The sequence below is a fragment of the Pinus tabuliformis genome, chromosome 9 (genome assembly GCF_031772625.1).
Source record: "Pinus tabuliformis cultivar Carrire ecotype Pingquan chromosome 9, CPIR1, whole genome shotgun sequence".
In the NCBI taxonomy this organism is placed as follows: Eukaryota; Viridiplantae; Streptophyta; class Pinopsida; order Pinales; family Pinaceae; genus Pinus; species Pinus tabuliformis.
Window position 1 is genome coordinate 1,475,499,980 of NC_142307.1, and position 26,391 is coordinate 1,475,526,370.

At 33.0% G+C, this 26,391-nt stretch overlaps 2 protein-coding genes across 2 annotated transcripts; both read left to right on the forward strand.

Moving 5' to 3' along the window:
* The first annotated feature begins 2,574 nt into the window (after positions 1-2,574).
* On the forward strand, positions 2,575-5,014 carry LOC149154191 (metacaspase-1-like). Its single transcript, XM_089438749.1, has 5 exons — positions 2,575-3,023; positions 3,235-3,568; positions 3,818-3,938; positions 4,265-4,492; positions 4,779-5,014. Exons 1-5 carry the CDS (start codon positions 2,708-2,710, stop codon positions 4,836-4,838), a joined length of 1,059 nt encoding a protein of 352 aa, XP_089294875.1. The 5' UTR covers positions 2,575-2,707; the 3' UTR covers positions 4,839-5,014.
* A 19,841-nt stretch (positions 5,015-24,855) lies between these two features.
* Positions 24,856-25,497, forward strand: LOC149154192 (fasciclin-like arabinogalactan protein 21). Its single transcript, XM_089444073.1, has one exon. It carries the CDS (start codon positions 24,856-24,858, stop codon positions 25,495-25,497), a length of 642 nt encoding a protein of 213 aa, XP_089300199.1.
* Positions 25,498-26,391: the final 894 nt, after the last annotated feature.

A 26,391-nucleotide genomic window follows, 5' to 3' on the forward strand; every position in this document is an offset into this window, starting at 1 on the left:
CAACCCTAGTTTTGGAATCCACGCCACTGAGGATGAATATTACAATGATATTCTGGGAGGGTTTGGTGGCCGTATCATGAAGATTTGCATCCTGTATTGAAAGACAATGGTGCTCCATACTTTGTAATCATATTTTAATTCAATATAATCTATTTTTTATTTATAAATTATATTGAAAAATTATTTCTTTACTTTAGTTTTAAGTAATATGATTTGACAATTTGAAAAATAGTATTTTTCTCCTTTCTTAAACTAAAGGATACCTTTATTTTTAATAATAATTTAATTTAGAAATTGTATAAATATTAAATCTTGTAATACTTAGTTTTTTATTAACAGATTTTCTCAATTTTTATTTTCTGTAATTAACAAATTACGCTTGTAATGAAAATGGTATAATTGTATAATTAATTACGCTTTTAATGAAAATGGTATAATTGTATAATTCTCCTTCCAACTCATGATGCAGCAATAATTTAGACAAATGGATTGCTTCAAACAAAATGGATGATGCAATCTTACGGATAATTTCTACTGTCAGATGACGTTATATATTCCTCTTTTGGCTTCCATGCTTCTGGAAAAAAAATAGAGAAAGATATTCAAGAGCGAATTATGCTCAGGAGGGAAACCAAAGCAGAAATACGGAAAAAAAAAAGCAGACCAACAAATCTCATTTTATTTAACTTTATTTGATACTCTCATTTTATATTATATCACAGTACAATGAATTATGTGCTTTAATTTTTTTGGGTATTTGGTAAAGTATCTATATCTCCTAGGATGGAAGACGCGTATCACTTTTATTTTATTCCCATACACCATCAATGTTGGAAACTGCTTTAGTCATTGAAACAAAGTAAATCAGGCTTGCTGCTTGGTCAAAAAAAATATTCGTTAAAGATTATTATAAAATTATTATAATGATTAAGGGATAAGTCTGCCAGTTAGATTTCGGAATATAATATTTTTTTATTGGAAGTATGTTTTATTTAAAAAGAAAAGTGGAAGTTTTTATCATTGTTATTAAAAGAAATATTCTTTATTAAAAAAGAAAAGGAAGAATGGGATATCTATATCATCGGGCAAGATGTTAATATAATTTTTTTTAGCAAGTATAAATATTTTTAAATTGACAAAGTATTAGTTTAAGTATGGAAATTGATATGGTTTATAATGATTATTTTTAAATTGACAAGGTATTAGTTTGAGTATGGAAACTGATATGGTTCACAATGATTATAATAACTAATCATATTGATTTTCATTTGAGAACTAAGGGAAGTGCAAGGAAACCAATGGTATGGCATAGATTTGTAAGGTATTGACATAAGTATGTAAGATTGTTGACAATCTGTTATTTTCCTCGCTAAATTAACCAGTACCAGTTTAAGACAATTTGTTATTTTCCCTGCTAAATTAACCAGTACCAATTTAAGCACACCCTAGTAAGGGAAAGGGAATATGACCTTCATCATAGGACCCAAGATCACAGCAAGGAAATACATTGAGCACTCACAAGGTATTGTAAGGGAGAGGGAGAGTGATAGTACAGTATCAACTTCTTTAGATGCATTGGTAAAGTACTAGTCTAAGAGTGAGAGATCAAGGGGAATATGACCTTCCATCCTAGGAACTAGAGGAAGAGCAAGGAAATCCACTGAACCCTAGAAAGATAATGGTGTAAGTGTGAGAGAGTGTTAGGACACTGACTTCTTGATATACATTGGCAACATACCAACCTATTTGTGAGAGACTGAGGAGGATATGGCATTCATATTAAGAACATAACCAACAAGGTATCAACTTAAGCATAAAGGATAGAACTTAAGTATAAAAGAGAGTTGCCATGGTACCAACTTCCTCACTCAAATATATAGATTATCAACTTATATACATGAGAGTGTCAACAAAGTACCATTATCCCCAACATTAACAAGACACAAAAATGAGAACATGAAAATATTGTTAAAGTTCCAATTTCCTCATTTCCATTATCAAAAAAACCCAAATATAAATTGAAAGACTTTCCGCCTCTTCCTTTTTAAAACTCGGAAATAAACTCAAAATCCCTAGCAAAATATAAACAAAAATAAATGCTAACATAAATATTGGATATCGTTGTAAGAAATACACATCCACACATGATTTAACAAAATATAAACTTGAGCAGGGCTAGTGCGCCATTAAAAAAAACAAAACCTAAAATACAAACTTGTTTAAAAAAAATATTAATGTCCTCACTGACATGGTGATCTGACCGCACCCAACGAGCAATCTAAATCCAATATCCCTTTCTCGATCTCCTTGAGCAATCTAAATTCAATATGCCTTTCTCGATCTCCTTAGCACAATGGCAAATAGTCACTTCCTGATCACTTCATCCTTAACTTTATTCCCCTTGGAACCTACTTAAATTTTAATAAAGCACAAATGAGATGCGCATCGGGTTAACTTCGACAAGCAGGAGATTCTACGTGTATCGATTGCCTTTTTGCCGGATTCGATCGATGGATAGCATCGAACCCAACTCGTACAATTGTTCAAACTGAATAAGTTTGCTTCAATCTTTTACAATTCCATACTGCCAAACACGATTACAGACGTTTCGTCATAACCCTATATATAGTCCTCCTTGGATCCATGTGAAAGACACAGACGCTTGAATTACAAGGAGTGAATTAGCTTGCGCACAAGAGATATTGTTATGGCGCAAGCCGAGCTGGTGGGTTGTCCGAATTGCAGAAGGAAGGTGTGGCTTCATCCCGGAGTTGTTGGTTTTCGCTGTCATTACTGCGGTGCTCATGTCGGGATTCGTCAACCAGAACCCTACTGCCGGCCGAATTCCATCAGGAAACATCCTCTGGTTCAAGTCTCAACTAATAAAAGAGCCGTTCTCTGCGGGATTTGTTACAAAAATACGCCATACGAGCTGAAAGGCTGCATCAACGATGTGAACTGTATGAAATATCTCCTCACAACCAAATTCAACTTCTCGGAAGACTCTATAGTTACCCTCACAGGTATTTTATTATTAATTGCTTCGATTATGTTAAATAGTTTTACTAGTTGAAAATATGTATTCACTTCGTCTAATTTGTAGAATGCTCAATCGAGATAATTCAGGAAGTAGCGAAGCCCATAAACCAACCAAATCTACCTGTTAATGTTATATTACGATGTACTGTTCTTTTGTTTTTTATTACCTGAACTGTGTAATTTTAATTTTTGCAGAGGTAGAAAAGGATTCCAAAAGAATCCCCACAAAAAGAAACATCCAGAGGTGGATGCATTGGCTGGTGCAGAATTGCCAACCTGGCGATTCTTTGGTGTTCCATTATTCTGGGCATGGCTCTCAGCAAAAAGATTACACTGGCCACGAAGTTGATGGCTACGACGAAACGCTGTTGCCTCTTGACTTTCGGACAGAGGGGATGATCGTGGACAATGAGATCAACGATACGCTGGTAAAACCACTTCCTCTCGGAGCTCGACTGCATGCAATCATCGATGCTTGCCATAGTGGTACTGTTCTTGATTTGCCCTACGTCTGCGTCTTCAACCCTAGGTCAGTACTTTTAAAGGTTCAATCCATAATTGTTCTTTACAGTCATGGCTGGTTCTCAATTTTTCTCTAACCGTAGATCAATCTGCTTTCTAAAATGGATTGTTATCATTTTCTTATTTGTCAGTACTTCTAAGGTTCAATCCATAATTGTTCTTTACAGTCATGGCTGGTTCTCAACTTTTCTCTAGCAGTAGATCAATCTGCTTTTTAAAATTAATTGTTATCATTTTCTTATTTTTACAAATATAGCGGAGGAAAATGTGCTTGGGAGGACCAAAGACCTAAAAATGGTATGTGGAAAGGAACCATGGGAGGTGAAGCCATATGTTTTAGTGGATGTGATGATGATCAAACCTCTGCAGATACTAAGGTAAAATATTATCTTATATTACAATAAAATATTATTTTATTGTTTATGCATGTTTTACATTGATTTTAGATTTTTGAATATTTAAAAAAATTAATGAATTTTAATAAGATGTATTTATCTTTATCTATAAAATATTATAAAATTTATAATTAAATTAAATTAAATTGCCAAAGTTTTAGATAAAAAATAATAGAGTATTTTGTTAAAACAATTTTTGATATAAAATTATTGCTTAATTTTTACCCTAATCTAAATTTATATATATGGCATATTGAAAAAAATATAAAATTACGCAGTTATTTTTCTAATAGAAATGTTGACAACAGGCGCTTTCAAAGATTACATCAACCGGAGCTATGACTTACAGTTTTATAAAAGCAATTGAGAATGGACAAGGGAAAACTTATGGGAATCTGTTGAATTCGATGAGTGATACTGTTCGCAAAGCACGCCAAAAGCATGCAAAACCTAAAAATATGGTTATCCAGAGTGGCGACAATAATCTTACAAATATGCTTGTCGAAGGTGGCAGCTATACACAGGGCCAATTCCAGGTATTATAATTGAATTTATATTTTTCTTATAATTTAAAATAAAAATAAAAATACTTGTGGTTTTAAAACTTTATTATTAAATAATTTAATATTCCTTTTTGTGCTATTGACATTTATTGTACTTTAAAAACGAATAATTTCAATAAACATTTTTTGAAATATAGATGATATGTAATTAAAACTAGGTTATGTTAATTTATTTAGTAACTATATTTTATTATTTTTTTAATTTTTAATTTTTTATATATAAATAATCTAATTTTTCATTTTATAATGGAAATTGCAGGAGCCACAATTGTCATCTTCTTATCCATTTGACGTCAACGAGACACCATTTTACTTGTGATGGAAGATTTGTATAATGTAAACGGTCCAATGATATTAGCATAGAAGCGTAGGAGTGTACCTTTATTGAAATATAAGGGCGAGATTCAACATGTCAATAAGTTTCTATTTTTATAGAGTTATAAGTGTGAGTCTTGAGATAAAAATGTTCTTTAAATTATATTACATTTGAAGTTGAAATCATGTATTAAAAATGCATTTTTTTCAATTTTAGAAAAATTATTTAGTCTTTAATCTTGTTTATTACCTAAAAAGATATGGTAAACATGCCATTGCTTTTTTTAATTCTAAAATGATATGGTAAACATGCCATTTCTTTTTTAATTTAAATAAAAAAAAAATTAGTCTTTAATCTTGTTTATTATCTAAAAAGATATGGTAAACATGCCCTTGCTTTTTTAAATTCTAAAAGGATATGCTAAACATGCTATTGCTTTTTTAATTCAAATAAAAATATTTATGTAGTTTTTTTTAAAATTCTAAAAAGATAGGCTAAACATGCCATTGCTTTTCTTAATTCAAATAAAAAGTTATAAGATATTTAAAATATTCATTTATGATATTAATGCATTTTCAAAAAATGTATGGATGCTTTTATAAATTGTGGTATTTTTTGTAATTTATGTATAGAAATTTATAAAAATTTATTTTAAAATTCTTAAAAAAAATTAAATAAATATGATAATTATTATCATAATTATAAATATATATGCATATTTTTTTAACAAATTTATTTTTACTGTATAATTGCAATATTAATACATTAGTTTTTTTCCTGCTTTCATGTTATTTTAATTGTTAAATATGGAGTAATATTTTGATCTTTATTAAGGTCGAAAGTAAATTTCAATATTTAAATTTTAACTTTTTATTTTAGTTGAAAATTACAAACTTTGTTGTGTGAAGCTAAATACTTATGTGTTACTTTGTAAAATCTATTAAAATACATATTTCTTTGGAATCGCTTGATCTTTTTAAGAGACATTCCGCTTTTGAAACTCTTGGCCAACGAAATTGTAAAATGGTTGGCGACTCTTTCTTCCCTTTTTTTTTAGTTTTTACAATATTTAATTCAATCATCTTGCTCAATGAAATAGACCATAGTGCGAATTATATATCCATATCTCTTCTTCACCCTCGTAGAGGGGAATTCATGTGAGTAAAATGGAATTTTAGTATATGATTTTTTAATCATGAATATACCTCTATGAACATCGCATATCTCTAAAGGAGAGATAAGCATGTTTATCAAAGGCACAATCATTTTTTTGGGGATACATAAAAGATTTTTCCTATTATAGTAAATAATTTGTAAATAATATGATAAATATTTACTAAATAATATGATAAATATGAAGGGTTAGTGGTCCTTTTGGAAGATGATACCAATATTTATCTTGTTATACTAAATATGAATTTAAGGTAATGGATTATCATCCAAATTTTAGAGCTACAACTCTTCGTGATATGGTATTAGATATTTGGTTGTTCTGGTAATGCCATAATGAACACTCAAACCTATCTCTCTACCTTTCTACCATTCTCTTCCCAACACCTCTTCCTAGCATGGTATCCAAATCCCATTATTGTTTAGACTCAGACAATTAGTAAGTTCCAGGTTCAAATTTGATGGAGTTAAGAATCCTCTTGGCAAGAAGAGTGGATATCTCCCTCTATAGAGATGCAAATATTTTGTTTGCATCTACTTCAACCCTCATATCTAATACCTTTTTTACTCTCCCCCATACAAATTCTCTGTTGTAATGACTTGTCTAAATCACTCCTCCAATGTTATACTAGTAACCACCTCCCTCCTTTCTCTTTAGTTTTGAGAACATTTCAATTAGATTTGTTCAACAACTCTCCACTTCCTATAATATGATGTTATAGAGTTCAAGAATAGGATAATAAAATTCAACATTTCTTTGGGTTTTCAATGATCCTAGATGGTGATATGTATTCTCAGGAGGGGATTAGAACTTGGCCATAAGTTGTCATACAAATATTACAATTTTTGGTGAAATATTGATTTGAAGTGGATTTCTTTCTTTCCTTTAAGAAGAGACCTACTTATTTATTGAAGGTTTAATTTCATTATCCATTTTCTTATTCAAGTTCTTTACTGGATCATCTATTGTCTTCTGTCATATTTTTACAAAAATTGAGAATAATGTTGGGGGTGTATCCACTGAAACTCTATCTAGGGTGATTCACTATGTTTACCTAAGAAATTAAGTTACATGCTTCCCTTGTTTGGGAATCCTTCAAGTCAGAGAAAACATACCTAGATTTCAAATCCTTTCTTGTAATGTTCTTGATGCTAAAAGCGATATTGTCACCAAGTGATGCTTGTACCAGAGCTTCAAGATGTATTTATATGGAATAAACTTTAGCTATAACTAGGGATCACCATATTTATTAATGGAAAATTGCAGGATTTTTCCACCCTTTGAAAGGCTTCACTTATGAAGGCTAGCTAGCATTATTATGCTCAGGATGAATTTGTATCTATACTTGTACTAGGTGAAGCATGTAGGCTTGGTATAATGCATTCAATCTGAAATATACAAAGAAATATCAATAATACTACTACTATAATACATAGAGATTGCAAGGAGTAATTAATAATGAAGATGCATCTTCTCATCTTTATTATTATCATGGTGTTGATTGGTAAGGGGAACAATAGAGTGGTTTAGAAATATAAACCAAAATCTCACTCTGATGATTTGTGTATTGGAATCTATGAAGGATAATAATCTACCATTGAAAAAGGAGAGGAGGACACTAGACTTAATAATTCCACATCAAATAAGGAGCTATTATATGGAAGAAACAAGACAATAAAACTTATGCCATGATTGCTACATCATTAAGTGAAGAGGTGATCAACCATAATTTTTCTATTACATATTCTTATGGTTCTATAAAGAAGCTAAAGGACTTGTATGACTCGCACTCAAAACTAGACATTGAAAACTAGAACTAGTACAACTATTGGTTAAACTCTTCATCCTAGAGTTGAAGGATGATGATACCATGACCTTATATTTTGAGATAAAATCCATCATGCATGAAATAGATGCCACTAGAGTGAATGTATACCTTCCCCTCGTAGCCTTTATTATATCCCTCCACACTAGAACACTCACTACCTTAAATCCCTACAATCTAGTGACCCAATGAAGTCTATTATATTTGAATAACTAGTGGAGAAAGTTACAAAATTTGTTAAAAAAATTGTAAATATGAAGAAAAAAACCTAGCCCACTAGAGAGAGCACGTTCTTTGCTTCAAAAGGGGAGAAACAATCAAATGATTCTTCTATAGTAAGTGGTGGTAGAAGCTGATGTGGAAAAAAGTATTTCATAGTTAGAGACATAGAAAATATCAAGGAGAAAGACTTGATCTTCATTGTATTCCTTGGGGAAAAATGGACATGATTGAATAAAATGCATAACTCCTTGTGAAAATATAAAATAAAAAGAAAATTGGAAACAATATAGAGGTAAAACACTAGATCTAACAAAAGGTAAAGCACCTAGATCTACTGAGTACAATTTTTTTATTACAATATTTGAGTAATTAAGTATTTGTTCCATACTTCATTTTCTTATTGGAGAAATGATTGATTACTTGAGATAGGTTCAATATGCGACACAACCTTCGATGGAGACTTCTTTGAATATTTTAGTGACAATTTACAAGGCATAGTGGATTTTGTAAATAAATAAGGTATCAAATCTTTGAGAATTGGCACCTTGAGGATTAAATTGCATGGATTCCCAAATTTTATTTTTCTGATATGCAATATCTTCTAGAGTTGTGGAGGAATTTACTTTTCCTTGTGCACTTTTGATGACAAGGCCACTCCATTCATATATTTGGTGGAAAATTGGAAATAAGGAAGGCTTTTGAAAATGTGGCTATCATCATTGGAGTAGAAGATGAAATATTTTTGAAGATAAAAGAAAGATCTACTAATGCACATACTTAGCCATATCTCATTCATCACAATGTAGTTACATTTCCATATATTCTTTTTTGGCTTTTTATATTTGGATATATTAGTTACCACTACCTTCATTTACTAAAAAATGATTGTGTTTCTAGTTTTCCTACTATTCCTAGGATACTAAAGCAATGTAATGCTTGTATCCTTGGAAAGCATAGCACACAAACGTTCCATGATTCCACTTTAGAGCATGAAAAATCCTTGGGATAATATATTCTAATTTATGTGAGCCAATGCATGTCCCATTTTCTAATGGAAATAAATATATGATGACCTTTATTGATGATTAAACTAGGGTGTTTTGGGCGCACTTATTGAAAGATAAATCTCAATATTTTGAAAGTTTTAAAAATTTTCATGTATGGATTCGAAATGAAGCATAATTTCATGTTTCCTCTCTTTATACTAATAATGAAGGATAATATACATCTAATTAATTTTAAACAATCTTCACCAACAAGGGATTCAACATCAAACCACGGTTCCATACAATCCTCAACAAAAATGTAGCTAAAAGAATGGATATGACTACCTTGAATATGCTTCATTCCATGATCTTTTTCAAAAGTAGAAAGTTGTTTTCTTAATATGATCTAGTTCTATGTGCTATATATGTGAAAAATATATGCACATCTCATTTTCTCAAAATAAGACTCCTTATGAATTGTGGTATGGCCACATTCCTTTAGTGAGACATATCAGGGTCTTTTGTTTCACCTACTATTCCTTCATTCCTAAAGAGAAAATAGAAAATATTGATGCAATGAGTCAAAAGTGCATCTTCTTAGGATAACCAAATACTGCCAAGGAAAGTAATAATTAATATAAGGTAAGGGATAAGCTTATCTTTTTAGAAATGCATTTTTTCTTGAATCTTCCAAGACTAGCAAAACTATTGAGTGGTAGGTTGATCATTTGAATAGATAATTTCACTCATGTAATTAGACATAATAAATTTGATCATGAAGTTGAACACCTTGAAGAGGTTATCCCTATCTCAGATAAATCTCTAAAATATATTTTTGAAGTGCCATATCCCTCTCGTGAAGTATTAACCACCTGATTAGAATATGAAGATCATTTGAATGACGTGATTGAGAGGATTAAAGGCTAAATTTGGATACCACGCCATCTCAATTAATGGAGAAATATGGAATATCTCATAAAGGTGAAATGCAAATGGCTCATCAAAACACTTAATAGTGTTCATCCTAGTAAAGTAAAAAAGGCGAGATCTAGAGGTTCTGCGAGATTATATGGAGGTAATGTAAATAAGTCTAATCTAAGTGATGAAAATGATACGAAGATTTCATGTAGTTTTGAATTGAATTTATCTACTAATTTTGCACCAAAATCCTTTCAATACACTTCTTCTCACGACGAGTGGAAAAATAAGTAATAGAGGAGTATGAAACTCTCATCAAGGATCAAACCTCGAAGTTGGTTTCCCTCTATATAGAACTAAACTGATTGGTTGCAACTAGTTCTACAAGAAAAATTATAATTAGATGGCTTACTTGAAAATCATAAAGGAAGGGTTTTGGAAAAAGGATTTGCACAGAAAGAAGGAATTGATTATGAAGATACCTTTCCCCAATATGAATATGCACTACCATCCACACTCTCTTTGTGATGGTAGCATGAAATGGATGGAAAGTCCATCAGATGGATGTGGAAATTTATTTATTTAATGCAGAAATAAAAGAGAATGGCTTCATGTGTCAATGAAAAATTTTGTTGTCAAGGTACAAGAACAAAATGTATTCATCAAATCCTTAAATGGATCAAAACAAGCACCATGAGCCTCATAAGAAAAATTAAATGAGCATCTTTGGAAATTTCAAGAACTTTAATCATGATGATGCAACCATGTATATTAAGAAAGTTGGAAAAAACTATTATATATCTTGTAGTGTATACAGTATATGATTAGTTTATGATAGGGAATAATGAAAGCTATATTACAACCACAAGGAAAGAGTTAAATAAGGGTTTCGAGATGGGGACTTTGGGATGTCTTCTCTACTTTTGGGGTATTTAAGTGAATCGACATCCAAAGTGCATATTCATCTCTTAAAATAACTACATTGGATAGTTTTTGAATAGGTTTAGCATGACGGAATGTAAGCTTCTTTCTACTCTAATGGAATGGAATTTGAAGCTCACATCAAAATAAGGGAATGCATCTTAGGATGAAACCAAGTGTAGAAAACTTGTGGGAAATTTATCTACCATATGAACAACAAACAATGTATTTTATTTGTTGTTGGGATTATTTCCAAGTTCACACAAAACCTTGTGAAGGATATTTTTTGATGGAAAAAGAATTCCAAAATACTTAATGGTAACTCAAGAATTTAGACTTAAATACTACCAAGTGGACGAATTTAACTTGATTAGATATTCTGATATAAACATTGATGGAGATAAATAAAATGAAGTATTGACTTTTAGATAGGCTCATGATTCTTGGATTAGTAGTTGATTCTTGGAGGTATGAAAATATTTTTTCTATTATGTTCCACAATAGAGGTAAAATATGTGGTCTATACAAAAGAAATAAAGGATATCATGAGGCTCAAGATAATACTTGACTATCTCTAGGTGATATAAGTTATTTCTACTTCTTGACTATATTCAGGTGAAATAAGTTATTTCTACTTCTCTTCTAGTTGACAATATTTCTACAATCAAGTTTGTTAAAAATCTTGAATTCCATGGTCAAGCTAAAAATATAAACAAATTTTTTTATTTTATTTGATATCACATAGATGTTAAGGACATCCATTCGAGACATTGTTCCATAACTGGAAAAAAAATTGCAAAAATATTCACCAAAGTACTCCAAAGAGAAATTTTGACATGTTAAAATGATGACTTGTCTCTCAAACATCCCTGTGGCCTATGGAGGGTCATGTTTGACAAATAATTCTTTGATATTTTTGTCTCACTATAAATAATTCGGAAATAATTAGAGAAATATGATTAGTTAGGTGAATATCAAAGATCGCCAGACCTCTTGGAACATGAAACCAAGAGTTATTCCATTTTATTAAATATGGATTCATGTTAATTGAATATCATAGAAATTCACAGTTTCACCTTTTTTTGGCATATGCATCTACATATATTTTTAATTCCATCCCTTATGTGTTAACCATGTTGTCTACCCATTTATTTGATTTGTTACTCTTCCATTTTTTTCTCATTAAGGCCTTAGCATTTGGAAAATTTTCCTTTAAACTATGTGTGCTTAGACATAATTTCAACATAATACTTAGATTCTCATAATCTCAATTTTTTTGGTTTATTTCAAATGTCGATAATCTACTAGTGTTTTTTTAGTGGGCATTTTGCAATTTAATTTCTATAGCAATCCTAGCATAAGAGAGATTTATTTATTCTCTTGGTTTGTGTCTATATTAATAAATTTTATATAAAATTTTGTTAATCTAGAGTATACACTTAGGTTTAAATCCCTTCACACCATCTAGTGATTGATTATGTTATGTATTGTATATATTATTTTATGGAACCTAGATGTATTTTATACCATAATATGATGATGTTGATGTACCATAAATTACATACATAAATTTCAACCATTGAGTGATAAACGTAAAGAAGATTTCATTAAAAATTACATAATTTGGAAGAGTAGTATGTGGTGATAAACTTATATATGAGATGAAGAAGTCAACCTACTTATAATTCTATAAACATCAACATGTTTTCCAACAATCTCTTGTCTAATTGAATGTAACTAAAATGTGATAAACAACTCTCCACCCAACCATAGGCTCAACTCCACCATATCCCTTTGCAACTTGCCACCGTCAATCCCCCTTTATCAATTACCTATGTTGAGATATAATTTTTGTTTCCCAATATATTCCCTTGGATAGAGAAGACACCTAGCATCCTTCTCCTCCATTAAATAGAAATCCTTCTCTAAAAATTGAAGAAAGAAATCCATGCACATGGTCCACTTGTCATCCTGCATTTAATTCTTATCTTAACCTTTTCTTAATTTACCTTTAAATAGTTTTTCAATAAACTATATTTACTTAATTTACCATTTTTATTTTCTTAATAACATATTTGAATTTATTTATTTATTTATCATTATTTATTTAATAATAACATGGGGCATTACACACTCCCCCCTCAAGGAACTTCATCCTGGAGTTACTTTGACCAGGTTATCACCCTTTTTGTTTTTTCTCTCCCCATATCTTCCAGTTCACATTCTTTAGAACTACTATAAGACCACCCTAAGTGACCACAATAAGCATCAAAAGTTCACATCATAACACTAGGGAACCATGAGTGTTGTCTAGAATTTCTTCCCAATATCTTTAATCCAAGCTTATAACATATTGGTATATCATTATCCAAACGCTCCAAACCTCATCTACCCAAACAAACATCTAGCTAAGTACTCACATATCTAAGGAATATTGAATAAATGACCTCAACTCTTGCCACAACTCACTATGGTAAATAGATCTATGAATCAAATTCCAATCCCATGACTCCACTGATGAGTAAGAAACTAGCCCTTCTTTGTAATTCAACACAACAACTCCAATATTTGGCACATAGCCTAGGTGTTTATATTTCTTAATAGGGTACTATGTCCCACAAATAGTAATACACAGTGTAATGCCTCCTCACATATTCACCCGATTTTGCAAACTCTCAAGGGTGAACATGAGCTGAGAGGTACTATGACATGAACCAACCTCCAAGTTCCTATTATGGAAGTGGGGCATACAAGCCAGAAGCTTACAGATACCTCTCACGAGCATAAGATCACTAAGAAGTCACTACAAAACCTCTAATGATCATATCTTGAGTCAGAACTTCTTTTTTACAAGCCTAACACCCAAACCACATCCTTGACACACTTGCATGTGGTTATGAGGCTCAAACTGCACCCATAAGCCTACCTGCATGTGGTTATGACCAAAATTTCTCAGTTAAGTGCATGCATTGGTGATATCTATGTCACGATTTCAGGGATGGACTTCAAGCCACTACCCAGAAGTTCCCAAAACTTCCAGAATGCAATCAATGATTATAAAAGGTCTAAAGAGTTAATACTAGGGCTAAACCTTGCCCAAATCATGTTGAATACATGATAGACATTTCATCAAACATATGATAAACATAGAAGCTACAAGTCATGAACACATATATGGTCATAAACTCCTTAAATACATCATAGAATCATTAATAAGGTCCAATTCCCTCTCAAGATAGCTACGAAAACACTTGTTAGCCCATGAATTCATATACCCTTCAATCACTTGTCAAATCATGAACAACATCCATAGTAAGAACACATCGTATAATCATGCATATAAACAACATTTAACATAATAGAATCCATCAAAAATCAGCGATAAGTTCAACATAATAAGTAGTGCAAGTGGTCATAAATTTCAATAACATAATAGCTTATAATAACATATTCAAAGGCCAAGCAAGTTAGGGACTTCCACTTACCACCCAACCATAGATTGGGATGAACCAAATCTCTCCTTCAGCCAATCACCCTCATTCCATATTCCAAACATGAATGTGGGATCATATGGGTTAAACCAAAATAGAACCAAACAAGGCTTCCAAAGGCCAAAACATCTCAAACCTCAACCACAGTGATTTCACCTAACCAATCTACAAATCACTAACACTAAACCAAGCTTGGATGCCTTCAACTTTCTTTACCACATCCATAGGAATTTTCCTATCTCCACCCATTCATAAAGAGTTCTAGGAGAAATCCAATCTACACCCTTGACCCTTGGGAATTTCTTGAGACCACCTCACCAGGATCTGAAGTCTACTGGCCATCCAAAGCTTAAACCAACCCAAGGCACCCAATGGTTATCCAAGAAATGGAAATACAAGGCTGAAAGCACTATCAATCCAGGAAAATCCCATGCCAAAGACAACAAAATAACCAAAAACCACATGCAATTATCATGCATCCAAATCTCAACAAGGAAACCACACATGAACCCTGTTACCTGCAATGTGCTCCTATTGTAGTTGTTGATCCAAACTTCTTTTCTGTTGTCCACCAATTCCTTTTCTCGCTTTTTTTATTTCTCCAAATCTAAGTGAATTCTAGGATGCTCCATGAATTCGCTTAGTGTGCAAGAGTAAGAGAGCCAAAAAATAACTATCCAAAGCTAGAACTAACAAAAGTTGTGAAGTATTTCTCTTATGCTATTTTATCATTGATGTCTAGCCTCTTCCTTTCCTTTTCTATTTTTTTTTTCATTTTCCTTCAACTTATCTCTAATTTCCCTTGCATTCATAATTTTGTCCCTTCATTTCCCTTTTCTCATATTTTCCTTTATTTCATTAATTAAATGCCATTAATTTCCTCTTTGCCTTTGCCAATTTTCCGTATCCATTATTAAATTGAAAGTGATGCCCACTATGAAGTTTACCCACCATTAAACTTGGAACACATGTCCCATGACCTTCGTCTTATTTTTATTACATGGAAAATCAACAAAGGGTTGTTACAAACCCCTACCCCTTGGGGTAACATCGTCCTTTATGTTCAATAATTCTTATGGCCAAAAAACATACTGACCATCGAGCTTTATAACACAAATCGATGTAATATTTACAATGTAACATCTCCTCCCAAATTTACCCACTTTTACAAACTTTCTAGGGTAAACATGAGCTAAGATTCACTATGACATGACTTGGCCTCCAAGTTTTGGTTATGGAATTGGGGCCTATAAATAGAAAACAAACTAACATCCCTCAAAGACTACAGTTCACTCCGGAGCCTACCAACCACCTCAAGTGATCAATCCCCAAGCTGGAACTTTTTTTCACTAGGTTTAGTCCCCGGCCACACCGTTGACACAATGTGCATGTGGTTAGGAGGCTCCCACCACACCCATAATACTACTTGAATGTGGTTATGACCCAAATGTCCTTGTTTAGTGCATGCATTTAGGATATCTTTGCAAAGTTTTCAAGCTAGCCTCCAAGCCATTGCCCAAAACTTCCTGTAACTTTCTAGAATCATGAGAATGATAATAATAGTGATAGAAAATCAAAATTTGATTGAGATATTGACCAATACATTCCTCTTGACCAAATTTGATGAAGATCTTTACCTATATTCTCTTTTATGATAACCTATTCACAAGTTTTAAACATTGATTTTACACCATTGTTAGGTCTCAGTCCTCCTCATGCACATAATTATTAGTTCTCTTCATAGTGCTTCTTCGGCTTGGACTTCTACCACAAGACTTCGGCATAATTTAGGCCTCTCAAATCCCTGAGAAAAATGAAGTGGAGAGCTTTTCTTCCTCTATAGATACCTCCGAAATACATAAGACTTCATACCACTAGAAAATTTCTTCTCGATCACTCCAAGTCTTTGACCTTATTGATGTAGGATTATGGACTTACCACAAAGATATTCCTTCCTCCAATCCACACTTAATTGGATTCAAGTGAAACTCCTATAGCTACAACTTAGAGTTTCAATGATGAGGCTATTGATGCCAATTTCAGATTTCATCTTTGATGATGAAAAACAAGCCTAAAATATGCCTTACTTAACCTAGATCTCGACAAAACCTACCTCAGACCCTACTTCTTGGAAAATAATGATCTTACAGTGGCCTGTAACCTTGTCCTTATCACTAATACCATGTTGAAAAATAGATAAAGGAAACATATTTATTCATCTTTTCCTTACTTTGACATTATTTGTGACATTATATTGTTCTTTTTTTGTTTATTCTTATATTGTTATCATCAAATCAATGCCAAAAGAAAAAAAATGAAGATCACATGAACACAAGATATTGTCTCAAAGCTAGGGAAAAACACATCCAAGGGGAAAACCCAAAAGAACTTCTATTCTATTTTAATCACTTTGAAAGGAGGCATCCAAGACTAAGACAAGACCCTTGCTTCCACCAACAACGTAGTCAACCAATTAGATTTCCTTCACAAGGTTTCTGAGGATAGCAAGATAGGCTCTCTTCAAATGAAGGCTTTTCTAGCCTCAAGACTCCTCAAGAAACAACTTTGGTACCCTAAGTACCTCACATAAGGGATCTATTTCAGGAAGATAAGAGATCTTTGAATTCTTCAAGAATAGATCACCTCCTTCACGAGGATTTTGGAGCTTTCTATGTCCTCCGCATGCACTTCAACAACCGCAGATGAAATTCCAAGATATGTGAGCTTCTTATGTTCTTATAGAGGTCTAAGTCCTCCCTTTATATAACCTTCCAATTAGATCTTCAGGTCCACTCGAGGCTGACATATGCTCATTGGATGACTTGCTCTTTTGGGACCATCAAGACATTTCTAAAAATACAATAAGATTTATCTTCAAGATACAAGTTCCTAAAAGGGTCTCTTACATAATGATAATGATGCTTGACTCATGACAATCCCTATAAGCATACAATGGATGCTTAACCTATTAACCAAATGACATAACCATGAAACCCATGCTTTATAAATAATTTTCCTTTTACATTTTATTTCTTATTTTGATAAATACATAATAATTACATCATGACATGAGTAAAATGACAATTATGAAAGCCAAAACTAGTTACATTCTCCAGCTACTGCATAGTCAATTTTACTTCATTTTTTAGTGGAGATTGTTAATAAAAACCATGGGTAAATGGTTTATTTTTTATGTAATTAAAACAATTTGATAAATTTATATATATATATAGATAATGTTTTGAATTATTATTAATAGTATATATATAATAATGAGACAATAGACATTAGTAATGATAGCACCAATGTGATCTCATGCTTGTTTGTGGGGATACAAAGTGCACTATGAACATGTTAAATGAAAATATTACAAAATTGATTTCTTAATTTTACCATCTATTTAACATCTATTTATGTTTCCAACACTTTATAGTAGTGGAATTTACTCCTCTAACAACACTACATTCTTGATTACATTTTAATCCTTGGATTTTCCAAGGAACATTCATTTGTGATAAATTTCATTTCATTCTCGGATTTTCTAAAAATCCCACTTGGTTTATATTGTGATTTTTGTGGCAATCATGCCCCGTTATTGAAACGAGGCAAGCTAATTTCATTGCCATTCTTAATTTACATTCTCAGATAAAGAAACTTCCCACTTTAATATTTTTAAAATAAATTATTGCTAGTATGACTTGAAGTTTAATTCTTTTATGCATTGACATACAACATATTTAATAGTAGAACCACTAACGGTGATCCTAACCATTCTATGTACATTAGGCATTTCAAAAATTTTAGTGCCTGAAGCCAATAGAAGCCGATACAACAACCATTTAATTTAGTAGTCTCCCTCTTAACATAAAATATACAACAACAATGAAGTTAATCGAATCTAATACAACAATGATGCTTATTTAAGGATATGACATATTTACTTTATTTTAGAACTATAACATCTCAAATTATGAGACTTGAACATGGCCAGAAAGATAGATGACAACGATTCCAGCCAATAACCCTATGCTAAACTCAATTCACATATCGCTTCGTTAATTAACCAATGAGGTAAGATTCTTTTGGTTGGTGATATGATATAGTGTTTTTGTGATATATAAAAATAATAATAATAAAAAATATTATTAGAAGGGCAACAATGTTTTTTTATTCTTTTGTTTTTTATGGTTGTTGTTAGTGCATGGGAAATTTTACTTATTTAATTTTTAGTGGAGATTTTGAGGGTGAAGGGTTTATTTTTATCTATCTAAAATAATTTGATATATTGCTGCACCATGGTAATATACATCTATTTTTATATAGAAATATATTATTTTTTTAATTTTGAATATTTTATATTTATACATATATATATAAAAGTGAGGGAAACCATGTTTCTCATAGTCATTTATTTTTTGAATTTTGAATATTTTATATTTATATATTTATATATATATATATATATATATATATATATATATAAAAGTGAGGGAAACAATGTTTCTCATAGTCATTTTTTTTGTTTTGTTTTTTATGGTTGTTGTGGGTGCATAGGAATTTTTACTTATTTTATTTTTAGTGGATGTTTTTAGTGAAGGTTTTGTCGGTGAAAGGTTTATTTTGTATGTATATAAAATAAATTGATATATTGATGCACCACGGTAATATACATGTATTTTTATATAGAAATATACTATTAATAATAATTAAAAAATAGTTTTTTATATTTGAATTTTGCATATATATATATATATATATATATATATATATATATGGCATGGGAAATTAGCCTTATTATAGCACCAATCTACATATGTAATTGCGCCTTGTGATACAAGGTGTACCTGCAATTTTTTATTTATTTTTATGTATTGATATGCAACAAGTTTAATAATAACACTACTAATGGTGCTCCTAACCATATTAAGCATATTTGGGATTTCATAATATTTAGTTTGTGTATTTATTGTGTTCATTGATGTATTAGGAAATGTTAAAGTATACTATTTTTTTCAATGTTGGTTAACCATAGTCCAACATCGCATTGTGACAAAGATTGTCTCAATATGAAAATCAACCATGTGCAACCATTGTCTAATGTTGCATTGTGACAAAGGTTGTCTAATATGAAAATCAATCATTGTCAACCATAATCCAACATCGCATTGTGACAAATATTGTGTCAATATGGAAATCAATCATCATCAACCATGTTTATTTTAAGGTTTATAATATTTATCTTAGCGTTTATATACCTTCGATTTATAATATTTAACCCTTCGTTTTAATATGGAAATCAACCATAGTCAACCATAGTCAAATTGTGACAAAGATTGTCTCAATATGAAAATCAACCATGGTGAACCATGTTTATTTTAGCATTTATAATATTTACCTTGGTGTTTATATAACTAGAGTTTGTAATATTAATCCTTGGGTTTAATATTACTCCCATGGGTTTTTAATATTAATCCCTTAGGTTTATTATTCCCTTCAGTTTATAATATTAATCTGTTTGGTTTATTAATCTAAGGGTTCATTTTTCTAGGGTATAATATTATTCATAGGGTTTGTAATATAAATCCAAATGCTTAATATAATTCCCATGAATTTATAATCATGGTCAACCATGATCCAATGTTGTGACAAAGATTTTGTCAATATGGAAATCAACCATGGTCCAACGTTGTAATGTGATAAATATTGACTCGATATGACAATAGATCATGCCCAACCATTATCAACCATGGTCCAATGTCGCTTTATGACAAAGATTGTCTAAAATGAAAATCAACCATGGTCAACCATGTTTATTTTAGAGTTTATAATTTTTATGTTATAGTTTATATACCTTGCATTTACAATATTCATCCCTTTGGTTTAATATTATTCCCTTGGGTTTGTAATACAGATCCCTTGGAGTTATTAATCTAAGGGTTTATATTCCTAGGGTATCATATTATTTGTAGGGTTTATAATATTAATCTGAGGGTTTAATATAAATCCCTTGGATTTGCAATCATTGTCAACGATGGTCCGATGTCACATTGTACCAAAGATTGTCTTAATATGAAAATAAATCATGGTCAACCATGGTAAAACATCACATTGTGACAAAGAATGTCTCACTATAAAAATCAACAATGGTAAACATGGTCAACCATATTTATTTTAGGGTTTATAATATTTGTCTTAGGGTTTTCATACCTTGGGTTTATAATATTTATCCATTGGGTTTAATATTATTCCCTTGGGTTTTTAGTATTAAACCGTTGGGTTTATAATATCAATCCCTTGGGTTTATTAATCTAACGTGTTTAACTAATGTGATTAATGTAAACATTATTTTATAACTTTTAAATTAACAATATGACACAACATCTCTCCATATTGAAATAATATTACTTAAAATTTGTACAATTTCATTATATGTAATAAATTAATTAATTCTAAAATATATTTTATATAAAATTACAATAAATATTATATACATGTCAAAATTTCATTATATGTGATAAATAAATTGATTTTAAAATATATCGTTACAACCACATTAGTAAATGTGATTGATATAGGTGGAAGACCTATATCAATCACAGGCATATAGAACCAGATTTAATTGTGGTTGATTATTATAACTATTATTATGATTATTATGACTAATTACTATTATAATTTTTATTATTTTTTTGTGTAAGCTTGCGAGTACTTCCTTTTTCTATTAATCATATCTAGGCAGGTAACAAAAAATAAATATGGTGGCCTCAACATATCCAAGGGAAACTAGGTTTGTTGGTCATCAATCAGCATCATATGTCATCCAAAATTTAAGCAGTTCGAGAATATTCATCCATGCTAAATATGCTACTATATCTACTATATGTTTAATCCTTCTATTATCAAAGTAAATTTTATCTGACCAGTTCATCATAACAAAAAAGAAGCATTGCTTTATACTACTCTATTTTAGTCATTAGATGACTCAATAGGGGTCAGGTACTTAGCGCTCAGCTCGGGCACTTCATTATGCAGCAAGATTTGTATTTGTTTCTCGACTCAGCCAAAACAGACATTCTGGTGATATTGTTGTACATGCACAACCTACATCTCTCTTTAGATGTCCTTTAGGCTTGGCTCCTCTTGTCGTGCTTGCAATGGTTCTCCCAAGTCCCTGTTTCTTGTCATGGCACTGGCCAACAGGTTCTTCATTACCCTGTAAAGATCTATTGTCTGTCTAAAGAGCGCTTTTCAGCCTCAGGTATGTCCCAGATCTATGAGTAGGGGGGTCCCATTCCTTCGTTGGAAGTGGTTATGCCACTTCTTTGGCATTTAGCTTTGCCTCCCATGTTGAAATTATGGCTTTAACCTATGCTAGAGTTCCTCCATCGTATGCATGCATGACGTTCTGCATGTTTTCCTCTCCAATTTTCCTACCCCTCTTCCGCTGGGTCATGCAGGTCGAAACCATCGGTGGTTTCTTTTTATTTTCTATCTATTTGCAAGCATGGTGACCCCCTTTTCTTCCTGGCCCTGCTTCCGCTTTCACCATTTTGTTTTCCTTCTGAATTTCTTCCAGCCACCGCCCCTCTCTAATTCTTTCCTACTCCTGGTATCAAAGCGTCGAAGTCAGAAGGGGAGGAAAATTAAATAAACCTATAAGAGTAGCATAAGTACAAACATTATGAACAAGACAAATTTCATTCTTGGCCTTCCACCATTCCATGTAAAGCACCATTACAGAATCTCGAATTCGAATTTGAGGAAGATGACCTGAATTCCCCCAGTCCCTTCCCATCTTTCCTTCATCCTCACTGTGCGCAACAGTAAGTGATACTCTTCTCTCAACCACTTAATTCCTTCCTTGGAGTAGCCGGCCCACTGGGTTCTAGGCTTAGAAACCCCAACACCCAGGTTGACGGACAAGCAAGGTTTGGGGAAATCAAGACAAAGAATGCAGGAGTTTGGCTCTGTTCTATCTGAAATTGCAAGCCCGCTGAGGTCTGGAGCCCCTGGTTCCTCCCTCCTACCCCTTAGGTTATTGAAGCTACCCTGCATCCTGACTTGAACTGGATTGGCTACGAGAATGGTGAATAACATACCCAGAACTCCCCCTCGATCAGTCTTACATCCCTCTACCCAGCCATCTCACCAATTCCACCGGATTGTACTCGCAATGGCAGAATTACCAGCCGCACCAGGGTTCTAGTCCCCCAACTCCCAATTATTTCCCCTCTGCTCCTCTGGTTTACCCGGGAGCCAAGCTGCGGCCAGTTGGTCGAGCTTTCCAAATTTGTGGTACCCCAACACCCCTTGCCTTCCCCCCTGGGTCTGGAGGTCTCCCAAGAACCAAACTAAGCCAGACTGGATGGACAAGTGTGCATTGCAAATCCCATACCCCCCTCGCATCCCTCGCTAGTTCTGGAGATTGCTAGATGGCCGTAGGTCCTCAGGGGAGCCTCAGCCCCTTCTATATCCTAATCTTCAGGTTTCAATGATGGTTGTTGCAAATTTCACTACCCAGGGGCCAAAAAACACTCCTAACCCTCCATGGATCCCCTTATTCCCCAACAGTCTACCATACATTGTAGAAAGTAAAAAACCAAACATCAACAATAGAAGACTAAGCCAAATTTCTTTCAAAACATTTGAAACCACCACCATTCGATGCCAGACCAACCTCCATTCTTGCAGCAATGACTCCATATCAATACTAAGGTAGGCCTAAATTACATACCAGTCTCCTTCCGAGTCGTTGAAGGCGTTTTCCAAGTGGAGGCGACAATCCCTTCTCCCGCAGGCCAGGTTCTCCCCTCAACTTCCAGTCTCGTCGCCTACTGCCTGTTTCCTCCTCCAACCTTGCATGCATGTAATGCCTGCCTTCACCACCTTTCCTCCTTGATTACTTGTCGACCCACCCTTTTGTTTTCCCGAGGCAATCACCACCTGCCTTTCTCTCCCGGTTCCTCCTACTGCGCTCGTGTGGGGTCCTTGGATGGGCCGCCCACTTACCCTATCCACTTGTCCTTCAAGCATGTCCACGATCCAACTCCAGATCTCCTCTCCCATCACACCCCGATCGGGGGATTATTATTTTTATTGCTAATTAAATTTAACAACATTATTAATTAATAATATTAATAATAATTAAATCATTCATTTTTATTTCATTCATTATTAAATAGTTCATTAATAATGAATGAAATAAAAGTAAATTATTAAAACAATTAACAATATTAAGATATCTGAGAATGGGTGCTTCTGTGATTCATGATTAAAGCAAAACTCTTCCAGATAAATCACATCATTGTTTTAGGATTGACGTGTTTCGAACCCCTAGGTTTGTCAACATGAATAACTAGATCAACAATTTACATAATTATAGTAGAGATGCGACGATAAACTCCAAACAATCATAAAAAGCATTAAAAATTATCCACTCAAAATTACTATAATAATTATTATTTAATTAATAATATTTATATTTATATTTATGATGAACTACTACTAGAAACAAGTGCTCAATATAAACGGGTCTTATAATAGAGTGCATCTTTTGTGACCAGTCTTATAACGGAGTGCATCTTTTGTGATTTAAGAATCATCGGACTTAGCCCCTTTACTTCAATGCTCATAATAATGCCGTGTAAAATGCTTTGGATGATAATAATACTTATGATATAAATAAGAGATATGGTCATAAAAGTAATGATTTTGAGTATAAATGGGTCTTATAACGGAGTGCATCTTTTGTGATCTAAGAATCATCGGACTTTACTTCAAGGCTCATAATAATGCCATGTAAAATGCTTTGGACGATAATAATATTTATGACATAAATAAGAGATATGGTCATAATCGTAATGATTTGGAGTATAAAATCAGTCTTTGGAAGATATAGAGATATATAACCATAATTTTGAGGCTATAGGTTAGATGTAATATATATGGGTCCAGTGGCTGAAGCTATGACTTGGGTTAAAAAATTAAAGTATTTGGGCCATAATCCAGGCCTAATCTATAACATAGTCCTTCAAGTTCCCACGATCCAGTGTGCTAACAATCTTGTGAAGTTCTAACGTAATAGAATTTTCTAAATTTACGATGATCATCCTTTTGAGCGTTGTGGGCACTCGGTGTTCTCGCTCCAGCAGGTTTTAACGGTTGAAATATGAACCGTTTGTCAAGAAACAGGCCGGCTATATGAGACTCAAACCCATCCGTTCCTTGCTATTAGTAAATCTTCTTGGACTGTATTTGAAGCATCCTCTCTCATTTTGAGTTATTTGCGCTCCTGGAATGCAATTATCAGTGCCCGTGCAGAGCTGATCTGACCTGGGTATTGATCGAGTTGGATCTTGGAAGATATACATACGACTTGTGCAGTGCCGTGCGGCAGAGCTAATCTGATCTGGAAATATATCGGGTCGGATCTTGGAATATATACATAGAAGTCGTTTTCGGCACTGCTGAACTATTGCAGATTACGATGGAGTACGGGTGTTTATCTTTCCCCGTGATTATTATTCTCATCTTCTCTTTTTCTGGTGCTGTTGCGGATGCGGCGGATGACTATTCTTCAATCTATCGCTCCCCGGATGTTCCTGCACAGATGTCGCCATCATTATCAGCTAGTCCTGGTCCTGATCAGCCATTGAATATCATAATGCCCTTCATCCTGGAAGATGCGGCACTCTGTCTCAGAAATCGCGGTTACAGCATTCTGGCGTTGGCCATACGCGTCAGGTCTCCGGCGCTTTTGGGTTTGCAAAGCCTCACCATCTTCACTCTCAGCGACGATTCCGTCTTCTTGAAGGACGGCCAAGATTTTGTAAACAACGTGAAATACCATGTGGTTCCCAACAGAAGGCTGTTGATGGCAGACCTCAACCATCTTCCCGCTGGTACAGTACTCCACACTCTCCTCCATGGCCAATCGCTGGTGGTGACCGACACCAAACCCTTCTCCATCAATCACGTGGGTGTTAAGACTCCAGATGCATTTACGAACAAATGGATAGCGGTGCACGAGATTGCTCGTCCCCTCCTAATCTCATCGCATCCCCATCATCAGATGCAGATGCAGGGCACACATACTGTGGATCAGGATGCGAGTGTAATAGTAAACTAAGGAGGCAGCTGTGTATTCTTTAATTTTAATTCCGTTTCTTTCAGGTTCTTCTGATCACTGGCATCTTGATTTTTATATGCATGAGAATTCATAAGCTGTAAATACCCTACAAGAACGAAACAGGAGCATACGCTATCAAGAAGCGCTATCATACCCTATCTATTAGAACACTTGCAATAAGATCATTTTAATAAATTCTTCTGATTCTCGTCTTTCCTGATTTCTTGTATATATATGGTTTTCTTCCCCTGCTTTGTAAGTATGCCATGTTTAAGGAGTTAAAATCATTTTCGAAGGCTCTGAGTTTAAACTAACCTTCATCGTGATCCCATATTCTATTTGATTAATTGCTGATGGGTAATAATGCCATGTTTAAAGAGTTGAAATTATTTTTGAAGGCGATGAGTTTAAAAATAACCTGCATCGTGATCCAACATACTATGTGATTATTTTCTAATTTACTTTTGAGTTTTATTTCGTCAATAGTAATAACATACAATTGATCAAGAAAACGTGATTATCAAGAAGATGAATGTAAAAGATGGATGCGTCATAAAAGAGAAATTTGGTACCGCACCTCAAAGTAGTTCAAAGCGCGCAAATCTTATGCTGGATGTCTCTGCCAAATCGTTAGCATTGTACCATCGTTTTTCTTCTTTGTTTTTCTCATCTAGGTTTTATTTAAACTGAAATCCCTTCATCTTGTTTTTGTTGTGAAGGCCGAGAGACAAAAATTAACATGAGCCGTTGCGAGGAGAGGAAATATAAATTGGACGCACAAAATAATATGAGCGGCTGATCATATTGCCATAATTAATTTCTCTTTAAAAAACCACACATAATATTAATACTATTAATATATATAATGTTCATCCACATTAGGTGCGATAACAT

What these genes read in the sequence shown, in the direction of transcription:
- LOC149154191 (XM_089438749.1), top strand. Translation starts at nt 2,708, where the DNA reads ATGGCGCAAGCCGAGCTGGTGGGTTGTCCGAATTGCAGAAGGAAGGTG. An exon ending in GTCTGCGTCTTCAACCCTAG is followed by an intron (nt 3,569 to 3,817) that starts GTCAGTACTTTT and finishes TTACAAATATAG; the next exon opens with CGGAGGAAAATGTGCTTGGG. An exon ending in AAACCTCTGCAGATACTAAG is followed by an intron (nt 3,939 to 4,264) that starts GTAAAATATTAT and finishes TGTTGACAACAG; the next exon opens with GCGCTTTCAAAGATTACATC.
- LOC149154192 (XM_089444073.1), top strand. Translation starts at nt 24,856, where the DNA reads ATGGAGTACGGGTGTTTATCTTTCCCCGTGATTATTATTCTCATCTTC.